This window comes from Paroedura picta, chromosome 10 (assembly GCF_049243985.1).
Source record: "Paroedura picta isolate Pp20150507F chromosome 10, Ppicta_v3.0, whole genome shotgun sequence".
Lineage (NCBI taxonomy): Eukaryota > Metazoa > Chordata > Lepidosauria > Squamata > Gekkonidae > Paroedura > Paroedura picta.
The window spans coordinates 78,264,146-78,289,645 of NC_135378.1; the positions used below are offsets into that span (position 1 = coordinate 78,264,146).

Consider the following 25,500-nt stretch of genomic DNA (forward strand, 5'->3'; position numbering starts at 1 on the left):
TTACAGTATGACCCTAAACAGATTTGCATCCTTCCAAGTCCATTGAAGTCAGTGAGTTTATAGTGGTAGAACTCTGTTAAGGATTGTAATGTCAAGGAACGAATTATGACTATCTGTAAAAACTTATTTCAGAAATAATCCCATGAAGATTAAAAAGTATCACTATCTTTTCTTGGGATTGTCAGCTCCATCATGTTTTGTGTTTTTATTTTTAAGGCCATTGTGATCAAATAAAATTGTTTACATATTTGGGAAAGATTAAGTCAGGTGAGAGGGTTTAACAGGCCATGTATGAAATTCAAGTTGTATCTTTGTGGTGAGAAAAGTGAAAATGGGAGCAAGAAGCTTTGATTTGTGGAATACATCAGTTTATCTATTCTGACGGGTATGCTTAATCTAAACTCTCTTTCAGTGGACATTAAATATATATTTGAAGTGTGTTGCAAAACCGAGAGTTAGACATTGCAGGAGATGGTCACGAAGACTTCTTGCCCGTGCAGTGAGCCATTACATATTCTAGAAATGAAAGAGAGGAAAAGGGAATTGCTCTTTCTTCATGGAAGAGTAAGTAACATAATAGCTTTTGAAGTGTGGAGTCTAAAACGTACTTTCCTCTGAGGAAATTGGTTAGGCTTTCTGAAACCAAGCATTGTTAGCAAAAGACTGTGCCTTCAAGAGAATGATGGAACGAGCTCCTGGGAGATCTGAGGACCCTGACGGAGCTATCGCACTTTTGTAGGGCCTGCAAGACGGCGCTCTTCAGCCAGGTCTTTGGTTGAGGCCAGGGCAGCAACATCGGAGGCCCCTCCTCAGAAGACGACCGTCTATCGGGCGAACTCCCACCCCCATGATGGTTGCTGTCTGGTAGACCATGTGGGGGAGGATTAACATTGGATGCTGGTTTTATGTGGGATTTTATTGGGGATTTTCAGTGAATTGTTGTAACCCGCCACAAGCCGTTCTGGGAGTAATGGGCTATAAATCAAATCAATCAATTAATCAACCATTAAATCAATCAATCAGAAAGAAAGTCTTCTAGAGTAGGCTTGCAAGTAATATGGGAGGGGGGGGCAACATGTATATCCCTATGTAAGGCTTCTTTCATATCTCTTCCAAGGGTCTCCCCCTCCTTTCCCTAAAGCCAGGGAAACAGCTGGGGTTAGCCACCTGATATGTGGTGATGGAAGGCAGTGTCAGGTCAGAGCTGACTTGCTGTGACCCTGGCGGAGCCGTTCCAAGTTGATTTTCCATTTCCTCCCTCTGCCTAGTAACCCTTGACTTCCTTGTGAGTCTCCCATCCCAGTAGTAGCTGGGGCCAGCCTTTCATTGCTGTTGAGATCTGATAAGATTAGACTGGCCTGGGCCATTCAGATCAGGGCTGCTTGCCATTAGTTCTGCCAACACTTTGAATGATGATTGTTCTTGGGCCACAGTCTCTGGATGTCTCTCCGAATGCAGGCTTTAAAGGGGCTGCATCCCAGAGAACACAGCTGAGTTTCTGGACGAAAGGACAGATGGCTTGAAGGGCCAGCTACCCATCAGAACTGTGAAGGGAGAAGGGGGTTTAGTTTCCCCCCACTCAGCATTATGATCTGGAACAGTCCTCAGGAGCCACTATGCAAATGCTCAAGTGCTGAATCAATCCCCTGCATGGGGGGAAAGGCTTAGCCCTACTCTTGCCAGTTGGGATTTGGGGCGCTGCATGTTTTCTAAAAGACTCTTGCGAGTCCCTTGGGCTGCAAGGCGAACAAACCGGTCAGTCCTAGAGGAGATCAGCCCTGCCTGCTCCTTAGAAGGCCAGATCCTGAAGATGAAACTGAAATACTTTGGCCACCTCATGAGAAGGAAGGACTCCCTGGAGAAGAGCCTAATGCTGGGAGCGATCGAGGGCAAAAGAAGAAGGGGACGACAGAGAATGAGGTGGCTGGATGGAGTCACTGAAGCAGTCGGTGCAAACTTAAATGGACTCTGGGGACTGGTAGAGGACAGGAAGGCCTGAAGGATCATTGTCCATGGGGTCGCGATGGGTCGGACACGACTTCGCACCTAACAACAACGTTTTCTAAAACTGCAGAGAGCTCCGTTCACAGAACTTCCAGTGTCGGGAGTTAGTTGAGCACAAAGTTTTGAAGGAGAAGTCAAGACAAAAACACCCATGGGTCATGAATGCCTTTTGAAACTTCCAGGCAATGGCTGGAGATTTGCTATTACAACTGGTTTCCAGGCGATAGATATCTGTTCATCTGGAGAAAGTAACCGCTTTGGAGAGTGAACTCTGTGGTATTATACCCCACTTAAGTCAACACCCCAAACCTCACCCTCCTCAGGCCCCACCTCTGAGATCTCCAGGTATTTACCAACAGGGAACTGGCAACTCTGAGACATACAACTGAACACCTAGGTGACTACAGAATGCTAACAGCCCTCTGGCTCCTTGTAAACCATAATTCGCCATCAGCTTCAAGGACACACGTTGCTTTCCTCCCTCTCTTCCTAGCATGAACCACAGTTTCCTGCTGCATATATTCGTAACTTTCATATAATGTGGTGTATTATTATTATTATTATTATTATTATTATTATTATTATTATTATTATTATTATTATTATTATTATTACCCGCCACGAGCCAGAAATGAGAGTGGCGGGTAGTAGTAGTAGTAGTAATAATAATACAGATTCATCCAGAATTAAAAACCCCATTTAAAGCCCCATTAAAACCATCTGCACGAACAATACACATATTGTTATGCCAATAAAGGTGTATATATATAATACACATATTGGACTCCAACAGATCTTCAATAAGTGTATGTCTTAATCCTGGGGGAAGGCGTCAGATCTTCCTTGCCATGCTGGCCTCAACCATAGACGTGGCAGAAGAGCTTAAGGGTGGCGGCTTCTAATCTGGTGAGCCAGGTTTGATTCCCCACTCCTCCACATGCAGCCAGCTTGGTGACCTTGGGCCAGTGACAGCTGTGATAGTGTTGTTGTCACAGAGCAGTCCTGTCGGAGCTCTCTCAGCCCCACCTACCTCACAGGGGGTATGTTGTGGGGAGAGGAATGGAAGGTGGGACTCCTTCAGGCAGTGAAAAGCGAAGGTATAAAAACCAACTCTTCTTCATATGCAAACGAAGCTAAATATGGTAAATGCAAATCAGGATCGTAAACACCATCCAATGTACAGTTCTGTGAGAATAAAATGTAATGAAAAATTGGTCTGTGAGAGCGAGAAAGGTCATATTTTTTTGTTCTTAAGTCACTGCACAGAGGTAGCAAGAGGGTGGAAGCAAATCGTACTACACCAGGGGCTTATTTCTATGGGCAGGCATGGAGCCAATGAAGATTATTCAGGTATAAACAAAAGGGGAGACTGATAGAAACCTATGATTTCCTAGCACTTGCACTATTGGAATTAAATATTTCCCTCTAATTTCTGCCAGATCTTTTTCCAAGGGCTTTCTTGTACGTCTGGATCTGAAGGCGATGCTAAAAGTTTTGCTTTCTGTATGTTTCTAACAAGGGAAGTTAAGAAGCTGAAGCTGGTTCAAAATCGTGGTTAAGAAACGATCCAGGCTAACATTCACCATGGTCGCCAGTGGTATAGATGTGAACTTGAACTAACTTTGTGAAGGTCATTTATACAGGAGGAGAAGGGAGCATGTGACCCTGTCACTCATCCTCCACATTTAAGAGATGCAACACCTTTTTTTTGTATGCATTAAAGGTGAAATGACAAAAACCCATTTCATTTTTTTTTTTAAGTCTGAAGAACACGAGCCACCTGAAATGCTGATAAAAGCAGTGGCCAAAAGAAAGAGGAAAGGCCAGTCCATCGGCAGGTTATAAATATTCCAAATCACAATATAACACCCACAAGCTTGTTTGCAGAGGTAAATTAATCCCAAGTTAGTGATTTATTTAAAAAATAGCAGCCAAGTCAGAACAAAATAAAGGTGTGGACGCATCTTATCAGTAGTATCCAGAGCTGACTCAGCTGTGGACAGTTTCTCATGATGGGTCATACTATGATACAATGGAGATGAAAAGTCACCAGTAACGCCACTTGTCACTCACATGAATTAGTGCAGGACTGCAAATAGCCACTCATCTGGTAGTATGAATTTCCTCCATGTGATCTCACCTTCCAGACTAACATTAATCAGGGCTGTCTTCTGTTAGGTGTACATGAGTGTTCCGGTCTTACAGCTGAACAAAGTTTTGAGTCCAGAGGCACTTTGAGAACCAGCAAGGTTGGTCTGCTGCTTCAGACCAACATCATTGAGCATTTGAATCAGTTTTACAGCTGTAAGCTCCAACACTGGCAAGAAGATCCCTTTGCAGCCTCCAGAATGCTCATTACAGGGGATCACAATGCTGCAATGGAAGACTCTTTCTTTCCTCTATTTTCAGAGTTATAACTAAGGTCGAGGATATGTTGAGAAACAGTCACTTCACGTTTTTGTATTTTTTATTTAATGATGGTTTCTATGATTTTTAGCAGTACTTTTTTGACAGACCCTCATACAAGTCAAAATAAACATCTAACAAATCATGCTCTATTTAAAGCATCGTAATTTTTCAAGGAAAAAATCCTGGAATGCTGGAAAAATCCAGCATTCTCTGGCAGGGGCTCCTGGGAATTGTAGTCCATGGACATCTGGAGGGCCACAGTTTGACTACCTCTGGTTTAGGGTGCCGGATTAGAGTGGTTAGAGTGCCATATATCCTCAGAGAGCTTACCTCACAGGTTTGTTGTAAAGATGAAATGGAAAGGAAGAGAACTATGTAAGCTGCTTGTTTCCCCATTGGGGAGAAAGACAGCATATGCTTGGAGGGTGAAAAAAAAATGCCTAAAAGGGGGTTCAGTAACCTCCTGAGCTGTTGGAACCACTGTGGAGTCTCAGACTGAAATCTAGGACAGGAAGGCCAAACTCTGACTCTACAGATGTCCATGGACTACAATTCCCATAAGCTTCTGGCTGGCAGAGGCTCAAGGGAATTGTAGTCCATGGACACCTGGACAGTCACAGTCTGGCTATCCCTGATCTAGGAGGTCCAGGTTTAAATCTCCAAGTTGCCACAAAAAGTTGGTAGGTGATCTTGGGCCAGGCACTCATTCTCAGCCTAACCTTTCTCAAAGGATTATTGTGAGGATAAAATGGAGGAGAGGCTGCTCTGGGTCTCCATTGAGGAGAAAGGCTGGTCACGACATTTGTTAAAGACCTAATTTTGCCTACAACTTGCCAGGAAAGGAAGCTCTCTTGCTTCATCCAGTATTGCTGCAACTCTTTGGTCATGAGGCTTGGGTGACCAGCTTTGAACTGGGAAAACACTGAATAATTTGCGGGTGAGGCCAAGGGAGGGTGGGGTTTTGGGAGGGCCCTCAGTTGGGTATAATGCTGTCGATTCCAACCTCCAAAGGGAATTGATCTCCAGGGGAACTGATCTCAGTAATCTGGAGATCAGTTGTAATTTCAGCAGATCTCTAGGCCACACGGAGGCTGGCAACCCTAGTACATATGTACTAACAAAACAGGGAGCTGCTTCATTAAATGACTATAGGAAAAACTCATTAGTCATTGTAACAGTGATTTGGGTAGAAGAGTTCCTCCTTTTTCTGCTGAGAGAAGTGTTCCTCTTAATTTCTACGCACATCGATATTGCAGTTAGGGTGGATAAAAATAGATTTAAAGTTTCAAAGAATTCTGTTTAAAATAAACTATCTCTGTATTGTCTGAATTTATGACTCTCGTGAATTCATGAAAGCCTTTCTCTTTAAAGGGAGGACAGTATGGAAAACCACTACAGAGTGGAATTTGTGCATTTATATTACGTTGTATGGGTTTTTTTTTCAAATGTTGTTAACCACCCCGAGATGGTGTCAGAGAAGAGCAGTCTAAAAATTGAATAAATAAATTAAAATTATGGCTTGATGCTGTGGGGCAGTGATAGCCAAGTCATCCTAGGTGTCATTAGCACCTTAGCAAGGGGGGCATATTATTCCTGTTATATATCTAAATAGACTAGTAGGAAAGCCTGTTTCCAGGCACAGGGAGGGCAGAAGGGCCCCCACATGCCAGGGTGAGGCTGCCCATCCAAGCCAGTGTGCTGGAGCGAGGTTGAACTGCTCCCCCCAACTCTCCCGGTGGCTAGGAGGATTGGGAGTATAGAGCGGGTACGATGGAATGCAGCCAGATGCCCTTCCCTGCCCTTCTGGTGACAAAGAGGATGGGGAGTGTGGTGCAGCCATGACAGAGCATGACTGGACGGCACTCCCTGGCCCTTCCAGAGACCAAAAGGTTGGGGAACACAAATGGATGTCTTTCCCCACTCTCCTGGCAGTCAGGAGACTGGGGAGTGTGGCATGGCCATAGTGGAACATGCCCAGACAGCCTTTCTTGCCCTTCCAGACAGTCTTCCTTGCCCTTCCAGCAGTCAGGAGGCCGAAGGGCACAACCCCCAGCTTCCTGGCTTACCTCCTGTCAGCTCTTCCTCCTCACGGCAAGTGCTGGGAAGTGTCATGGAGGAGGAGGAGGGGGCAGGGAAGAGGATCTGATTGGCTGTCAGTGGGGGCGTGCCATAGCCCTACTGGGAGCATGTTCCCCAGTAAGTTCCAGTCAGAGGCTCAGCACGTTGTTGGAAGAAAGCTATGGATTTTTTATGTTATGATACTACTTGATCTCTGTAATTGGCTCAGTACTCTGATTGTAAATATTTATGAGTCTCATCAGAGAATGCAAACATCATCTTCCGTTTCAGAGAAAAATTATCTGGCTAGCAACTACCACTGGCCTCTGCTTCTGGGTGAATTTATTTAGTTTCTATTGGGCAGGAAAGTTATAAAAGATTTTCAAAAAGGTAAATACTGATGAAAACAGAAAGGAACATTGGAAAAAGGAAGTACCTTCTGGTTTTGATTCCAGCTAGTGACTGTTAACAATCCGGCCATGGCTTTAGGTGATGAGAAAAATCCTATTTGAGATCATGAACAGTGTTATCTAGAAATGAGAAATGTAGAAAAATAGACATAGTAAGCTAAGTACTACAGTGTACGCTCAGAGTTTCTGCAGAAGCACCATTCAATTTTAAATCAATATATTTTATAGCAAACTACTAGAGCACAGCTCTGTTTAGAAAATATCCAAATAATAAATGGATTAAAAATCCATTATTTAAATTGGCGGCAAAAGTCGCTGATTTTAAAGATTTTAAAGATAAATCCACCCTGATTGCAAAACTAGTTTTACAGCAAACCTTTTAGTTTCCTGTAAAAAACTTTTTTACTGTTGAAAAACTCCTGAAACATTCTTCAGGCTTTGAGAAACCCCAGAAGTGGTGAGATTGTGCAGAATATGGCTGGGAAGCAGAGCTATCTACATGCCCACTTGGACCCTTTTGCTTCTCACCCCCTCAAGGCCCATCATTGGCCATTTGGGGGGGAGGTGGTTCAACATGACCATATATGATCATATCAGTCGATAAAAATATTTCACAAATTTAAAAAATATCTAAAAAATTATTTAACTCCGACCCATTCGGGAAATTTTTCCAGAGCCAGTAAGAAAGCCCAGGGTTTCAAGAAAGAAGACTTTATAGCAGGTTTTCTCAACCAGGGTTTCATGAAACTTCCAGAGTCATCTAGTCCAACCCCTGCAGAATGCAGGAAATTTACAATTACCTGCCCACCTACAGTGACCCCAATTCCAAGTTCAGATGATGACCCCCCCCCAAAAAAAGTTACTTCAACCAAACCAGCCTTACAGTTCTGTGGAGGTGGGATATGAGAAAGCAAATTCCTTGGAGATTTTGCTGGTGATTCTGGCTTCTGGTGATTCTTGCTCTCTGCTATCAGAGATCAAATGCCTGCAGAGCTCTCTCCTTGTCATGCCCCATAATAATGGGGGGGGGGGCTTTGCTGCCTATATTCTGCTTCCCATGAAGGGTGTTGGGAATGGGGAAGCGAGTGTATTTTATAATAGAGATTGCCTGTTTTTATTCTGATCACATCCCAATTCCCACATTAGGGAGACCTTTGGAAAGAGACAGAAGGACTTCCATTCACAGGGTTAAAATTCTGCTAGCAGCTAAAACATAATTTGATTTTTTTTTTAAGGATTCCAACTCTCTTTGGGCCCTGACCTGGATAAACCAAGCTAGCCTGATCTTGTCTCAGCAAAATGAAACTGCCTTCTACGGAATCTACTGAATCTGACCCTTGGTTCATCAAAGTGAATATTGTCCAGGATGGCCAAACTATGGCTCTCCAGATGTCCATGGACTACAATTCCCATGAGCCCTTGTCAACATGTTATTGTAGTTGATGGACACCTGGAAAGCCACAGTTTGGCCACCGATGGCACAGACTTGCTGTGGCTTTCCAGGTCTCAGGCAGCCATCTTTCACATCACCAATGGTCTGGTTGAGATCTTCATTCCAAGCAGATACGCTAGCACTGAGCCAGAACCCCTCCCTTCAAATCGCAAAAGCTAAGCAGGTTAAGCCTTGGTCAGAATTTGGATGGGAAACCACCAAGAAATACCAGGGCCACTATGCAGAGTCAGGCAGCCGGAAACCACCCGTGATCCTCACTTGCCTTGAAAACCCCTACAGCAGGGGTAGTCAAACTGCGGCCCTCCAGATGTCCGTGGACTACAATTCCCAGGAATTCTCCTGGGAATTGTAGTCCACGGACATCTGGAGGGCCGCAGTTTGACTACCCCTGCCCTACAGAGTCACTGTCAGTGCAATGTGACATGAAAGCGAAAAGAACCTGTCTCTAAAGTCTTCTTTCCTTTCTAATTTTATCCTAGCTACTGTGATTACTAATTCTGCCCCCCCTCCTTTTCTTGTAGTAATTAACTAGAGGACAGCTTTGCATGGAGAAAATCCTAGAAGGGGGATGGGCTCTGTTCTCATGAATTCAACACCTGCAATTCAAGGAATGATATAAAGGTCAGTGATTCCAATCTTTCTGTAAGTATGTATAGTATTTAATACATCTGTGGCATTTAATGATGTGTGTGTGACTCTAACATAAGACTGTTCCAGTGTACACACATTTATACAAATGAATCTTGATTTTCCATGGATATAGAATGTGGGTAGAGGGACAGTTTCTGGCCATCTTGTAGTTGGAGTTTTGTGTTTTATGGGGTAGGGTTTTTTACTGGGTTTTATGCCTGACTAGCAAGAAAGCCCATTGCAACCAGCAAAGCTGGCTGCACCCTGTTTGGCCCTATTCCAACTCGGACACCCCGGACATGTTCCACCCCCCATGCTGTTTCACAAATATTAAGAGGAACAATGGATAATGATGTAACCCACCTCAAGTCGTTCAAAAGAGATGGGCATTGTAAATTAAGGATATAGATGTCCAAGCAATTAGTCAGTGAACGTAGTGTTTTAGTTCATAGATCACACAGCATTCACTTGCTTCATTCATAGTCCTTCCTTCTCACCGGGACTCAAGGCGGATTACAAATCAAGGCAAGAACTATTCAGTCCATCAGCAAATGAATTTCAAAGTAGGATGACATTTTAATTTTAAAGGATTTTGAACTAACAATACAGTTCCTGGTAAAACGGAATAATGCAGTGGGGCTGTGAGGATTACAGAGACCATCAGCAAACAGAGTACGAAATATGGTTTAAAAAATTCCGTCTAACATCAAATATATTCCTAATAAAACTGAAGTAGTGAGCTCAGGATTGTACAGTTGTTGTCCAAGGCAAAAAAGTCAGTGTGGAAAAAGCTTAGCCCTTCCAGAAGTTATCCCCTGAGCTGTAAAATGTTCATATAGGGAACATACCTGTAGGTTGGTGCAATACTTTGCACGCTCTTTAACATGAGTGAAATAATAAAAGCAATAATAATCATAATCCTAGAGAAAGAACAAAGGATAAGATTGTGGGAGAACCGTGAATGAGGACCTCCCATGCATCTTCTGTTGGCAAGTCACAACAGCTGGGCCCCCAAATTAGATCAAGACGGGAACTTCCCTGCACGTTTTCTTAGTTTCAAATAACCCACTGGAGCATCTATTTGCCACACTGGAGGAAGTGTACAGAGTGCTGGTATGTTGCCTTCTCGTGTTCCCCAGTGGGGTCAATTGTATTCAAGTGGATTTTCTTCTTTCACATCTTCATTTTCCCATGCTCTTTCTAAAAACAACATTGAATCAGCATAGAGGAGCTAGATTAGAGTCTGGTAGCACCTTAGAGACCAGCAAGGTTTTCAGGTTATAGCAGGAATGGGCAAACTTTGGTTTTCCAGATGTCCGTGGACTACAATTCCGCCAGGGGCTCATGGGAATTGTAGTCCATGGACATCTGGAGAACCAGTTTGGCCATCGCTGGGATACAGAGTCACTGCAGGTCAGAAGCCACCGGGGGACCCTTTAACAAACAAACAAGCTTTTGAGAGTCAAAGTTCCCTTCATCAAATATCTGAGGAAGGGAGCTTTGACTCTAGAAAGCTTATATCCCCAAAATCCTGGTGGTGGTCCCTAAGATGCTACTGGACTCAAATCTAGCTCTTCTACTGCAGACCAATACAGCTACCCTCTGGAAACAACTGAATCAGCATGTGATAGTTGACAAAAAGGGGTGGGGGAGAGCTTTGTACGGAGCAGAACGGGTTCCTCCCCCCCCCCCTTGTATTGCAAATGAATCTGGCAACAGTGATGGGCAAATCGCTTTGTGCCTCTGTCATCAGGCCAGCTTGCGCACTGGTACAGCAAGCTCCTGGCGATCCCAGTGCAAAGCTCTCAGTTTTGCCTGCGCGATGTTTGTTTAAGGTTGGCCAGAAGTGGCTGATAGCCCTGAGAAAATAGAAGACTGCTGCTCTCGTTTCTTTAAAAAAAAAGGGGAGACTTAAAACGTAAGATGCCTGCAAATAGCCTGAAAAGTACAAGGCAGGATAATTAATGTGTGTCGTGCTTGCTGTAGGAAAATTGTTTGTTGTTTGCGGTGTGAGATTTCTGAATCTTTGTCGGACACAAGGCAAGAAGCATAGTGTTAGTTAACTGGGCAGGTAACTTTAGGTAATATATTTAGGAAGGCGTGGTATATTTGCATAGTCAATTCTATATATATTTTTTAAATGATAAAAAATATGCATGGCAATGTCTCTGTCATAGAAACTCCCCTTCATTTGAACCTGTGCTGAACGTGGATATTGTTTTGTTCCATTGCTATGGCAATGGCATTTCACATGTTGCCAAGTTTTGTTTTCTCCTTGTGTTTTTGCACTGGAGATAAAAATGGGTCATATGGGGAAGCTTAACACTTTTCCCCCCAAGCACCCTACTTTTATTTAAACCATATGCTGAATAAACAACTAAAAATAAAACTTGAGAAATGAAATTTCTAGCTCACCTTGTCTCTCATTCCTCTTCGTGGTGTGAAAGTAGCTAAACATTTTGCATGCGGCGGAGTGATTGTCATTATAGATTTTTCCAGTGCCGAGTCCCGTTTTAGTCTTCAGAAATACACCCGTGCAAATGATGTGTGAGTTACTTTGCATTTCAGCATGTACTTGCATTAGTCTCCTCTTTAGAATGACGGGAAAGACAGCAACACTACAGGGCAACTTTAAAACTCATTAATAAAAGCTGTAGTGCTTGCACTGCTTCTTAGGCTCAATTGACATCACGTTGGGTATGAATGTGTTGCATGGAATTTATTTTGGCGTAACTTCACTCCTTCGAGAGGGGCTGACATCCCAGGAATTGCAGAACTGCTTTTAGAACATAAATTAAAATCCCAGACTACTCAGAATGAGGACACAATCCCATTAGGCACCACCTTGGCCCGTGTAGATATAAAAGGTGACCTTCAAATAAGAGTATTGACGTTTTCACAAAGAGAATTGAGGCCTCTATCTTTTCTCTTGTTTGGGCTATGCAGAATAATGGCAATTTCCAATCATAAGTAGCTCTCAAGGCTACCTTCAGCAGGAACAGAAACTGCAAACAGATGGCTAGAAACTAATTAACTCAAACTTTGTTGTGGGTGTGGCTCAAGTAACAAGTTTTTAATGAGAGTTCCATTAACTGCCATATCATCATTACTTATTTATTTATCGTATGGCTCTATCATCATAATGGCATGAAACAAAAGCCATGAAATCTATTTGGGTAAGGCTAAGGGATACTTCACAGAATCTCACACATACTTCATGATCAGGTGCTCATAGGCCCATCAACGTACTTCCTGTTTCTGTTTACTATTTTTGTGATTTTAGTTAAACTTCAAATGAAAGCAAACCAAACCAAAGTGAGGGAGGATGGAGGGGACAACCCCCCCCCCCCACTGTGGCACGTGAGCCCGGCCAGTTTTTATGGGAACACTTGCAAAACGGAGCTGCCATTTCTTTTTCTTCGTTACTTGCTAGCAGACGTATGAACAAATTTAATAGAATCCAAAAAACACGAATGAATTTATTTTAAAGTCATCTTTCATCAGAGATGCAAGGTGAAGCAGAATAATAGTACTGTTTTTAGACATGTTTGGTTTTTAAAGAAATGGGCCCAATCCTTGGGTCCTACTTGGTTTCCCAGCAGCCACAGATCTGCTATGGGAAAATGGGAAGGGCTCCCTCCCCCCGACATTTTCCTTCATCAAAATAGTGCTAGGCAGATAATTATTTCTCCTTTTTTATTGCTCCAAGGCAACTACACGTGTTCACAAAGTGCCGTGCAAAGATTCCCAACAGTGGTCCTGCAGTCTGGAGGGAAAGCATGTATCTTCTCCAAGTCAAGGGCCACAAGTATACCACCACGTCTCAAAAAGATGAATATAGACTTTTGTGGTACTGATCCAGAAGGGATCCTGTGCAAAACAACTGTGACCAAGCAGCATTCCATACTCCCAACAAAGATGGTGGCAGAGGGTCATTTTATTTCTTTATTTCTTTATTTACATTTATATACTGTCCTCCCCTGCGGCTCAGGGTGGTTTACATTGCATTACATTATGACGCTGGAAGGGGCTTATCCGTGACCCAAGGTGGGATCTTTCCTACCTGGCATTGCTGTGGTTTGGAACACTGTATCTGGACTGCAGCACACAAAGAACAAGAACAGCTTAAGCAACTGAGTTATGGTATAACACATAGGTAATTGGGGGGTAGGGGCATGGATTAATGAGAGACCAGGAGCCCCTGCCCTTGTAAAGAAAGTTTCCCAAAGTGAAAACAAGATTCGCTGAATACTAAATGCTCTGTTGATATACAAAAGTGTGTTTCCTTCATCCAATTTGGAAAGGACCAATACATTCAGAAATTGTACTGCGGGTAGCAAGATGACTGCATCAGGTGTCTGCCCCATGCTTCCCAGCTATTTCTCCTGTCTCTTCTCACCAAGGGAAATGTTATTAGAATCATAGAATAGAATCATAGAGTTGAAGGGGCCACAGAGGCCATCTAGTCCAACCCCCTGCTAAATGCAGGATCAGCCTCAAGCATCCAGGATAAGTACATGACCAGCCACTGCTTGAAGACTACGAATGAGGGGGGCGTCACCACCTTCTGAGGCAACCCATTCCACTGCTGAACTACTCTGACTGTGAGCATTTTTTTCCTGACATCGAACCAGTACCATTCTACATGTAGTTTAAAGCCATTACTGTGCGACCTCTCCTCTGCTGCCATTTCCCTGCCCTCCTCCAAGTGACAACCTTTCATATCCTTCAAGAGAGCAATCCTGTCCCCTCTCAACCTCCTCTTCTCCAGGCTTAACATTCCCAAGTCCTTCAGCCTTTCCTCATAGGGCTTGATCCCCTGATCATCCACTGCCCCCTCTTCTTTTTGCTCACTTCCTTTTTGAAGTGACGCCTCCAGAACTGCACACGGGACTCTAGGTAGGGTCTGACCAATGCGGTACACAGCACAGGGACTATGACATCTTGCGATGTGATGTGTTTGTTGATGCAGCCGTAGACAGCATTATGCTGTTTTCATTTATCTGTAACTAGTTTCAAATGGTTAGAGCTTTTTTCTTTTTTTATCACACCAGCTTAAATAGCTGGAAAAAAAAAATCTCCTGATGAATGTTTAGATAATTATCCGGTTGCTTATTTAAACACCACCCTTTGTAAGCAACAAACCCATTGTATAGCCCTATAATAGCTATTGTTAAACTAAATACAGTGGATATTGCTTAGCTGCTGCCTGTTTTTTTTTGTTTTGTTTTTGATAAATGTTTTGAAAGATTCAGTATTATTTACCCCCCAATTATCACATGTTAATGATTCATATACATTTGCCTACTATGCTTCTGTTTAGTTTCTTTTTATGTGTCTGTATTTATTTTAGTATCGCCACTAGCAACTATTTCCGCATTAACTGTCAGGCAAATCTATTTGACTTTTCCTGTAGTATTGGCAACTTTTCTTCTGATCTGTTCTGGGATAAGGTTTCACATAAGTCAGTAGTTCTCACCCTGGGGGTCGGGACCCCTTTGGGGGTCAAATGACCCTTTCATAGGGGTCGTAGCAGGGCAAGCAGCTTGGCCATGTGGGGGGGGGGAGGGCGCCATCCACACAACTGCCTTGTGGGGTAGATCGAGATGGAGTGTTTGTCTGGAGAAGTGGAAGAGAGCGAGATCAGCATGGTGGGACAACAGGCAGAACTGAACTGAGAAACCACCCGGGGGGGGGGGGGGATATATACAATCATGTACAATGGATCTTCATGCCATTGGTCAGTTTCAGTTTCATTTCTGTGAAAGAATCCTTGCATAATTTTATGGTTGGGGGGTCACCACAACATGAGGAACTGTATTAAAGGGTTGTGGCATTGGGAAGGTTGAGAACCACTGACATAGGTAGTTGCAGGGAACGGTGTGTTGTTTGGGGACATTGGAAACCCATATAGACAATGAGTTCCAGTTCAGGAGATGCCAAAAAGCAAAATAGTCACAACGTACTGAAGGGTTGCCAATCTCCAAGCGGAATTTGGTGACCTCCCAAAATTACACCTGATCTTCAGGCTGCAGGGTTCAGTTCCCCTGGAGAACATGGTGGCTTTGGAGGGTGAATGCTGTGGGATTATACCTCTCTGAGGTCCCCCCCTCCGAAAGGCTGTTCTTCCTAGGCTTCACCTCCAAACTTATAGGAATTTCTCAAACTGGAGCTGGCAACCAGCTTCTGAGCATGCTCAGCAAAAATGAGACTCCTGGACTTTTGACCTTATGGAGAGGTTCATAATGATTTACAGTCTCATAGAAATCCTGCATTTCTCCCTTTTGCATGTGATTATTTATAATCGTTGCCCTTCTGTTGCATTTCATTATGACATCTTGTTGTAATTAGCCATAGGATGGTGAGAATTTCTTCACAAGTCTTGGCTTCTTTTGTTTTTAATTTCTGTCCTCCTTCCCCTTAGCATGTGAGAAACCGAACCATGTGTTTCTGTGTATGATGATGAAGGCTCAATTTGTTGCATGGTTCTTTAAGTGGCTCTCCTGCCCTTATGGTGTGAACTCGGGCTTGAAATCATGCCGAAGCCATAGAGGGGCTGAATAGGACATCCAGCAGCCAAAGGAGGGAAGCTCCATGCTCATGAAAGCTCCTTTTCCATAAATATCAGAACCAAAGTAAATTATGATTATGCACGGTACGGAATAAAAGCCTTTCACGGTACAATATTTTGTACTGGACGGCTCTCAGTGCTGTGTATTCACAACATTGCTTGTTAACATATTTTGCCTGTTAAATCATTACTTGGCTTTCAAAACAGAATGTGTATGATATGCATGCCCTGAAGACACATGGGCAAATGCATATCCTTTTTTCTCCTTAGAATATGTAAACTAGAGCAAAGAATGTTGCTAGCAGATGACATAATCATCATGCGCAGTAGTTTAGTATTTCAAGTAAGCTTCTAATGACTAGGTAGAAAAATAGTGTTCAGTCTTGCTTTTTAATCAGTACCTTTGAGGTGTGTGTGTGTGTGTGTGCACATGCTTTTCTCAAAGTATTTGTCTTGAGTGGATTATCTATCCATCCATCTATCCATCCACGTTTGGATTTATCCCTATCACTCCCAAAGCCAGTCCGGCTCGTGGCGGTTTACAATGAAAGAATAAAAGAGTACAGTACAGTGTGAGCCCTGATATTACTGCTTGGTCACAACAGAAGAAGAGTTAGTTCTTATATGCCGCTTTTCTCTACCCGAAGGAGTCTCAAAGCGGCTTACAATCACCTTCCCTTTCCTCTCCCCACAACAGACAACCTGTGAGGTGGTTGAGGCTGAGAGAGCCCTGATATTACTGCTTGGTCAGAACAGGTTTATCAGTGCCAGCGAGCCCAAGGTCACCCAGCTGGCTGCATGTGGGGGAGCACAGAATCAACCCCAGTTTACCAGATTAGAAGTCTGCACTCCTAACTACAACACTCATGCTGGCCATCTCACCATCATCACTTCTTAAATATGATCGTGATTCCTGGTAGTTCTCGGTTTCCTCTTTGCTAATGAAAGAGGTGTACTGATGTGTCTGTTTGTTTTGAGAATTGATTAGCTGGCCTTCTGAGCATGCCCTTGCACCCACACACTATTTCACTATGATTCCCCAAACAGACGAGGAAGAGAGACTATTCAAAATTTAAATGGGAGCAACTTTTTGTTTTGGCCTTGGGATTTTTAAACACAATGGTAAAGGGAGGAAGATCAAAGTACTTGGTTTGGAGAGGGCTGTGGTTCAGTGATAGAGTTTGGCATGCAGGCATCTCCACTTCAATAGCTCAGGAGGTAGTTGGAATGAAAGACCTCAGCCCCCTCAAGAGTTGCTTCCAGCCCGAGTAGACAATACCGACCAGGGTGGACTAATGGTCTCATTCAGTATAAGGTAACGTCATGTGTATGTGGCTCAGAGTGTCTTTTGGAGCAATTTGTGGCAGTCCTAAGGCCCCACTTCAGTCCCTGGGCCTGAGAATATCAGGAATGACCTTGGAGAGTTATCAGACAAGGATAAGGACTAAATAAATGTTTATCAAAGCATGCCAATAGTTTTTCTTGGTTTCATTCATTCACGGGAAATACTTGTTTATTTGCATACTCCATGATTGAGCGGACAGCAGGGCACCCACCTTTCGCTTAGAGTCTGAGTTTAATCATCGAGAATCTTGGTGGTGTACAGTGGCTAGTGGAATCTCTGATACAGCACTTCTGAAATTAGGAGAATATATCACAGCACTGTACTTTGAGCATGGGTGTTTTCATGGGCAGCTGCCAACTCACGGACCGTTTTCTTCCTGTCCCTGAAGAAGTCGGAGCGCGGCTCAAGTGGCAGTATTGGAGCTGCCAGCTCAGGCTCTTCAGTAGCTCCTGCTCCACGTCATCTGTGGGGCTTTGCAAGATAAGGCCCACCTTGGTCCAGTCTACCAAGCGGCTGCTGTAGGTCAGCATGGCCCCCAGACTTGAAAGTCTGGATGCCCCTTCAGCCTGCATTGTCGTGGGGAGAGATTCGTTCTGATGTCTCCATCGCTTAAGTAGTTCTGGCATCGTGAGTGTTCTACATTATTTCAACTCTGTTTTTCTTTGGTTCTTCCTGGGCAGAATAAAAGGCGTCTTCCAGAAACCGGCAAAGATGAATATGGTGAAAAGGATTATGGGTCGGCCTCGGCAGGAGGAATGCAGCCCTCAGGATAACGCTCTGGGACTGATGCACTTGCGGCGGCTTTTCACGGAACTGTGTCACCCTCCTCGGCACATGACTCAGAAAGAGCAGGAAGAGAAGCTGTACATGATGCTGCCAGTTTTTAATAGGGTAAGCCTGCCGCCACTGCTGCTACTACTACTGTGTGTTCCTTTTTAGGGTGAAATGGAGTGCGTGGGGAAGGTGGGAAGAAACTGCATTAAAAAAGACTTAATTATCTTACTCCCGGCTTTTCCTTCTTTGATAGCGAAAGCAATGCCAGATTAAGATGCTTGTATTTTGCCCACTGCTGCCCTGATAATATTTGTAAACATTTGATTTTCCCCAGTGACTCTTTCCCAGATGCACAACAAAATCAGAGTCCAGTAGCACCATTAAGACCAACAAAGATTCAAGGCGTGAGCTTTTGAGTGCTTGCACTTGAAAGCTCACGCCCTGAATAAATCATTGTTGGTCTTCAAGGTACTGCTGGGCTCTGATTTTGTTGTGCTGCTTCAGACCAACACGGCTACCCATTTGAATGTTTCTCAGATGGTCATTTTAATGGATGGATGTTGTCCTGCTCCCAAAGCAGAAAGGAACAACTTTGCCTCCTTTTGCTGGTCTATCCCAGCTGGGTAGTTTTTTTAGGAGCTGCAAATCTCATGTCTATTTCTTGCTTCTACACTTGTGTTGCATGTCTGATTTTGTTTGGTTTTAAAGCAGTTCACAAGGAGAAACTATTAATAAATCCTGTTTCGTTTTTCATCAAGAAGAACATGCCTGAGAAATACCAGAATCTGGGTGAACCCAAATGCAGGAGCTCACTAGGTGTGCCAATAGCAGTGTACTGGTTAAAGTGTGAAGCCAGGATCCAGGAGGCCCAGGTTTGAATCCCCACTCTGCCATGGAATCTTGTTGAGTGACCATGGGTCAAGCAGACACTGTCCACCTGATCTATCTCACAGGGCTGTTGTGTGAATAAAATGGAGGGGAGAAGGATGACATGAGCTTTGGGTCCTTGTGAGGAGAAAGGTGAAGTATAAATGAAGTGAATAAATTTTTAAAAATTGAATTATAGCAACTTTTCTGTTGATTAGAATCGGGAAGGTTTCGCAGGGAGTACAAAGCCTAACAAATGGCAAAACTTTCTGCCTTAGTAATAGATTCTGGGGTGACCACTGGAAGTAGGGGCATAGATCTCACAAATCCCTTGTCTTGTCTGCAGAATAAACCTTCCAGGCGTCCCTATTTGTGGGGTGGATCCATGATATCCAACCCAAGATTCCCAGTGAATCAAAGAGGATTTGAAAGCAGATGCTAAAACAGGTTCCTATTGGGACAGGAATCAAGTAGGTTGATATTAAGCTGGCTTTTGTGGGTTTTTTTGGGCTGTGTGGCTGCGCTCTGGTATTTTGAGTCCCTGATGCTTCACCAGTAACTGTGACTGGCATTTTCAGAGGTTGGACATAGTAAGATCATGTCCAAAGTTTCACATTCTCATTCCGTCATGTCCTACCTCTGAAGATACCAGTTACTGGTAAAACATCAGGGATTAAAACTACCAGACCACTGCCACACGTCCCAACAATGTCAGCCAGTTGTTTGTGAAGTTGCAGCTAGAATGTTATAGTCACTTTTTCCCGGTAGGGTTTTGGATTCATAAAATTAGTCATGTGTAGTTTTTTTTTAGCTGTCTTGTAATAGTTCCTCAGAGCCTCTTGTGATGCAGAGTGGTAAAGCAGCAGATATGCAGTCTGAAACTCTGCCCATGAGGCTGGGAGTTCAATCCCAACAGCTGGCTCAAGGTTGACTCAGCCTTCCATCCTTCCGAGGTCGGTAAAATGAGGACCCAGCTTGCTGGGGGGTAAAACGGTAATGACTGGGGAAGGCACTGGCAAACCACCCCGTATTGAGTCTGCCAAGAAAACGCTGGAGGGCGTCACCCCAAGGGTCAGACATGACTCGGTGCTTGCACAGGGGATACCTTTACCTAATAGTTCCTCATTGAGTATTCAACTTGCTGAATCTTTTAGAGTTTTGGATTTTTTTGGTATGATATTTGGTGTACAATTTTGCATAATAAACATTTATGAATTTATTGTGGCTATGTTAAGGGAAATATCTTTAGATCAGTTTCCTCTTCTGCCTTCAGTAACCTTCTTGAACCTGTTCCTCTGTTTTCAACATGGAAATCTTCATTGGCAGTTTTCTGATCTATTTTCTTTGACATTATTCTCCCGTCCCTTTGGTTTAGCTCGTCCAGATATTGTTTCTTAAGTGCTCTCTATGTAGCACCATGATTAGTTGCTGAGCAAGTTGGAATCTTATGCTCTGATGCAGTAGTAGAGAAGGAGTGTATGTGGGGGGGGGGAAGGTGTGGAGGAAATCAACAGGCATCTCTACTGATTTCAGCAGGAGAGTTACTTATATAGTCTTGGGTTGGGACTGATTCATGCCCTAGCAAGGAATCCAACTAATTCTCACTCATCTCCAGTTCCATAGAATCTTAAGAGTTGGAAGGGGCCATGCCCTATTCCAACCCCCTGCTAAATGCCCCCTGCTCAATCAGCCTAAAGCATCCAGGATAAGTATCTGTCCAGCCACTGCTTGAAGTCTGGCAGTGCAGGGGAGCTCACCACTGCTTTATTATTTATTTATTTAAATTTCAATTTCTATCCTGCCACTCCCAAGTCGATCTTACTGCTGAACTACTCTCTGTGAATTCCCCCCCCCATATCTAACTGCTACTGTTCTATAAACATAGTTTAAAGCCATTACTGCAGTCCTAACTTTTGCTGTCAACAGGAACCTTTCTCTGACCTCCTCTAAGTGACAAGCTTTCAAATACTTCAAGAGAGCCATCATGTCCCTTCTCAACCTCCTCTTACCCACGCTGAACATTCCCAAGCCCCTCAGCATAGGATTTGGTCCCCAGGTTCCTGATCATCCTTGTCAGTCTCCTTTGTACTCTCTCAGTTTTGTCCACATCCTTTTTGAAGTGGGGCCTCTAGAACTACACACAGTAGTTCTCCAGGTGTGATCTGTCCAGTGAGGTATACAGTAGGACCATGACATCTTGTGATTTTGATGCGATACCTCTGGTGATACAGCTCAAGACTGTATTTGCGTTGTTTACCATCACATCATACTGTCTACTCATGTTTAGCTTACAGTCCACAAGTACCCCAAGATCTCGTTCACGTACACTGCTACCCAGAAGTGTATCTCCGAACCACTATACATGCTTCTCACTTTTGTGAGATGTAGAACTCTGCACCTATCCTTATTGAATTGCATCTTGTTCTCATTTGCTCACTTTTTCAGCATATTCAGATCTTGTTGAACTCTTATCTTCTGGGGTGTTCACTACTACTCCCAATTTGGTGTCGTTTGCAAATTTAATGAGGGGTCCCTCCACCCCCCTCATCCAGATCATTGATAAAAATGTTGAAAAGTACTAGACCCAGCACTGAGCCCTTTGGTACCCCACTGCTCACCTCCCTCCAATGTGATGAAATACCATTGATAACCACTCTTTGTGCATGGTTTTCTAGCCAGTTCCCTATCCACCTAACCATCCAAAAATCCAGTCTGCAGTCTTCCAGAACATCAGAACATTATGGGGAACCTTGTTAAAAGCTGTACTGAAATCTAGGTAAACAACATCAATTGAGTTTCCATGACCTATTAAGCCCATCACTCAGTCAAAGAAGGAAACCAGGTTGGTCTGGCAGGACCTATTGGAGACAGATCTATGTTGACTTCCCCAGATCAACAAATTGTCCTTGAGATGTTTGCAGATCATCCCCTTTAAAATCTGTTCCATTATCTTCGCAGACTGAGATCAGACTCACTGGCCTGTGGTTTCCCAGGTCATCTCTCCTTCATTTTTTGAAGATTAGGATAATATTCATTCTCCTCCAATCTTTTGGCACCTCTCCAGTCCTCCAAGAGGTCCTAAAGATGATGGACAAGGGTTTCACAAGCCCTCTAGAAAATTCTTTGAGCACTCTTGGGTGCAACACCGTCCAGCCCAGGGATTTGAACTCATCCAGTGCAGCCAGATACCTCTTGACAACCTCTCTGTCCATGTCAAGCTACCACTCAGACACTATCTTGCCCTCCACTGGACTGGAGGAATCTTGCTGATGTCTAACTAACTGACTTTAGAATCTGACTGGTGCTATAGGATTGCTTTGCCCATGATGCTTCTTGTGCTAGTTCTGTTTCATCCGCTGGTTATAATCCTGGGATAGGGAAAGTTATCTTAGCATCCATCATCAGAATGTTTTGGTTGCTTTTCTTTCTGTCCTCCTAGTATTTATTTTATTTATGTTTATTATATTTATACTAGTAATCAAGCCCATTTTATTTTTTAATAAAATGGGCGCTAGGGGCGACATTAGAGGGAAGGCCTGAGAGGCGGAAGGCTTCCCTGGGTTCTTGGATGGAGGGGAGAGAGCGGGTGGGAGCTCGGGGAGATGAAGGCTGGAGGTGAATGGTGGGGCGCGCCTCGCTGGGGCGGCTGTCGGCTACCGGTCAGTGGCTGGGCTTGGCGGCAACTTACAGCGGCTTGGGGCGGCGGCGAGAAGAGGATCTGAGGCAGCGAAGATCTCAGGCAGCGAGAGGGCCGGCGGCAGCGAGTAGTCATCGGGCGCCATGTTGGGGCCTGGAGTGGCTTGCCGGCGCGCAGCCGCTGCTGGCGGCCATTTTGCGGCTTGTGAGTGAGGCGGTGCAGCGCCATCCTCTTGGTGGGCTGAAGTCCTGGAGAGGGCGCGAAGCTGGAAAGCGCCCTCAGGAGCTCGCCGGCGGCGGTGAAAGCAGCAGAGAGGAAGGCAAGAGGTTCTGGAAGGGCGTGCGTGGCAGCGGGCGGCGGCGGACGGTCAGGGTGGGAAGGGCGCGGGTTGTGCGAGCGGGAAGTGGGGGTTTGGGGGGTGGGAAGGCCGCGGGTTGTGCGAGCGGGAAGTGGGGGTTTGGGGGGTGGGAAGGCCGCGGGTTGTGCGAGCGGGAAGTGGGGGTTGGGGGGGTGGGAAGGCCCACCCGCCGCCCTGAGGCTCTCCGGAGGATTCTCTCCGGCAGCGGAGCGGCCTCGCAGCGTCGGAGACGCTGCGAGGCCGCTCCGCCGGCTGAGAGAAGGCTTCCCGGCCCACCCCGCACCCGAGGCTCTCTGGAGCCTTCTCTCGGCCGGCGGAGCGGCCTCGCAGCGTCTACGACGCTGCGAGGCCGCTCCGCCATATTCCCTGGGCGGGTGAAGCAGGCAATGGGGAGCCGCGCTTCGAGTGGCTCCCCATTGGCTGCTTGGGGCGGGATTGACACTCGGAGGGGCCAATCAGGAGCCGCTTCGCGGCTCCTGATTGGCCCCTCCGAGTTTTTATCCCGGACCGGTCCCGCCCTAACTCCTCCCCACTACCCCTTACTCTTTTATTCAGTCCGTGGCGCCCGTGGCGCCACGGGCTGTTTACAGATACTGCCGCTCTCAAATGTCTACATCTCCAAATCATTTTTGCCTTACTGAAATATCAATAAGAGAAAAGGTTGACAACTTCTAGGGGGTGACTGAAAATCTCCCACTATTTCAACTGGTCTCCAGGTGACAGAGATCAGCTCACCTGGAGAAAATGGCCATTTAGGAAGGTGGACACTTTGGTATTACAATCCTTCCCCAGACCCTACCCTCCTCAGGGTTCAGCCCTAAAATCTCCAGGTAATTTTCAAGCTGGAGCTGGCAACTCTAATAAGTGAATTTATTGTCCTCTTCTGTACACATTGGAGACTTCAGGATCATTTTTTAATTACTGTTCTTCTTGTTTAGGATTCTGTGGATGGAATGTAATGCTGCTATCCCAATTTATCATAGTGTAGACACGGATCGTAGTGTAGACACAGATTGTATACCTGTCTTAGATGTGGCTTTCCTCCTTGGTTGTCAGTGAAAACAACATCGTAAGCCCTATGAACCTAGCTGTTTAACTCAGTTTGATATTTAAGATTCTGTTTCATTTGGTGTTGGGGGCTCTTAAGTATCTGATAAAGCATCACCATGAGTTTTATCTCTTGGATATCCCAGGCGGATTGCTGGTTTAACAGAGTAAGACAAGGAGCTGCTTCAAACGTTTTGCAAGCACACTTAAAAATAATGGGTGAATGTAACAAATACATGCTTGAAAACCATAAAATATAAACTGGGATTGACTTTATGCTCTTTGTTGAAGTCAGCCTGTATTTCTGCCACATCGGCATGAATTGGTCATAAAAGGCCTATTGCCAAATAATCGCCTAGATGTGGGCTTGTTTAATAAAATAGCTGTGTTTGTGTACTTTCTCCAAACTTATTTTCTGACTCACGCTTTCTGAGAAGTAGGCAAAAAAACAATAATTCAGCAGTAACTAGATTATTTTCCCTTGTTGAACCCTTTCATATTGACAGTCTGGCATTGTGTGTGCATGTGTGGTGGCGCTGAATAGCAATGAGCTAAAGCTGTGATGATTGTTAAGAGTACAAAATGTGGACATTGTGTTGAAAAGGTCTCTGCTAGCAAACAATGCTTCGGTTCACGATGTGTTGTGTTTTTCTTGCTGCTGCTTTACTAGCGCACTCCTGAATTCTTAATGATGCATTTTAAGGTTCTTGAAGGACGGCATAAATGTAGTGTATCATTTTGAGGGCCCCGAAATGATGAGCTTGGTTTAAAAAAAAAAAAAAAAAGAGCAAGGGAGACATAAAAGTTTCCTAAGTGATTGGCCTGAAATATATGGCTTGTGTTTGCAGCTCTTACAGTAAGAGGGTAAAGTGCTCTGGATTTAAAGACAGAGAAGATCAATATTGAAGAAGCCAAAGTCCACAAATAGCCCCCGGGTTCGGTAGCCAAGTGTTGCTTTCTGCTAGCCAGTTGTAAAGTACAACCTCACCACAATAGTACCTATAATCTTAAAATAATATCTAATCTACTATGAGATATTTTTAAGGGGATGCATACACTTATACTGGAAAAGGGCTTTCAAAATCTCATAAAACAAACGCTAACATCCTTTTGTGGCACAGGGTGGTAAGGCAGCTGACATGCTGTCTGAAGCTCTGACCATGAGGCTGGGAGTTCGATCCCAGCAGCTGGCTCAAGGTTGACTCAGCCTCCCATCCTTCTGAGGTCGCTAAAATGAGTACCCAGCTTGCTGGGGGGTAAACGGTAATGACTGGGGAAGGTGCTGGCAAACCAACCCGTATTGAGTCTGTTAAGAAAACGCTAGAGGGCGTCACCCCAAGGGACAGACATGACTCTGTGCTTGCACAGGGGATTCCTTTAACTTTTTAACACCCCATAATCTTTGTAGTCATGACAGCTGTCCTCAAATTGAGAGAACCAAATGCTCCCCCGTGTGGGTGCAGGAAGTCGGGGCAACCTGCCACAAATAAAACTCCAGCCTGCAGCCCAGCATGAAACCTCCAGTGCGTGAACGGTCAATGTGATCCAATGATAGATCCAGTGTTACCTTTGATTAGGGAAAGGATCTTTCTACCCTCCTGCAAAGGTAAAACTGCACCCTCCCAGATGAAAAAGCTGCAAGAAGGGTGGCATGTAGTCTGGCTGTTTTTCTGCCTCTACAATTTTTTGTTTTCAGCTGCATGTTGTGTTTTCTGTAATTTTAAGGCCATTCTGCGGGTTTTTCTGGTTAACATGTTTGTTTCCTTATGTCCCAGTATAGGGGCAATGATTGAGCCTTGAGTGTGTTTGGGAGCAGGGACATTATTAAGCTGGCATCTGATTCAGGTGATCAGTACCCTTGTAGTATCCATAAATACACAGGGAGACAGTCATGAGTAGACTCCAGAAATGCCGTGATTTCCAGTGTTACTGCACTA

The 25,500-nt window shown here is 44.5% G+C and overlaps 1 protein-coding gene across 7 annotated transcripts in view; it reads left to right on the plus strand.

Moving 5' to 3' along the window:
* WDFY3 (WD repeat and FYVE domain containing 3) overlaps positions 1 to 25,500 on the plus strand; it is a 161,446-nt gene that overhangs the window by 17,407 nt on the left and 118,539 nt on the right. For 6 of the 7 annotated variants that reach the window (XM_077300980.1, XM_077300979.1, XM_077300982.1 and 3 more), the window contains exons 2-3: positions 8,856 to 8,955; positions 17,561 to 17,771. In XM_077300980.1, coding sequence (XP_077157095.1) covers positions 17,592 to 17,771 — 180 coding nt within the window. In that variant the 5' untranslated portion in view covers positions 8,856 to 8,955; positions 17,561 to 17,591. The remainder of the gene's footprint in view (positions 1 to 8,855; positions 8,956 to 17,560; positions 17,772 to 25,500) is intronic. The other variant, XM_077300981.1, reaches the window with a different exon arrangement.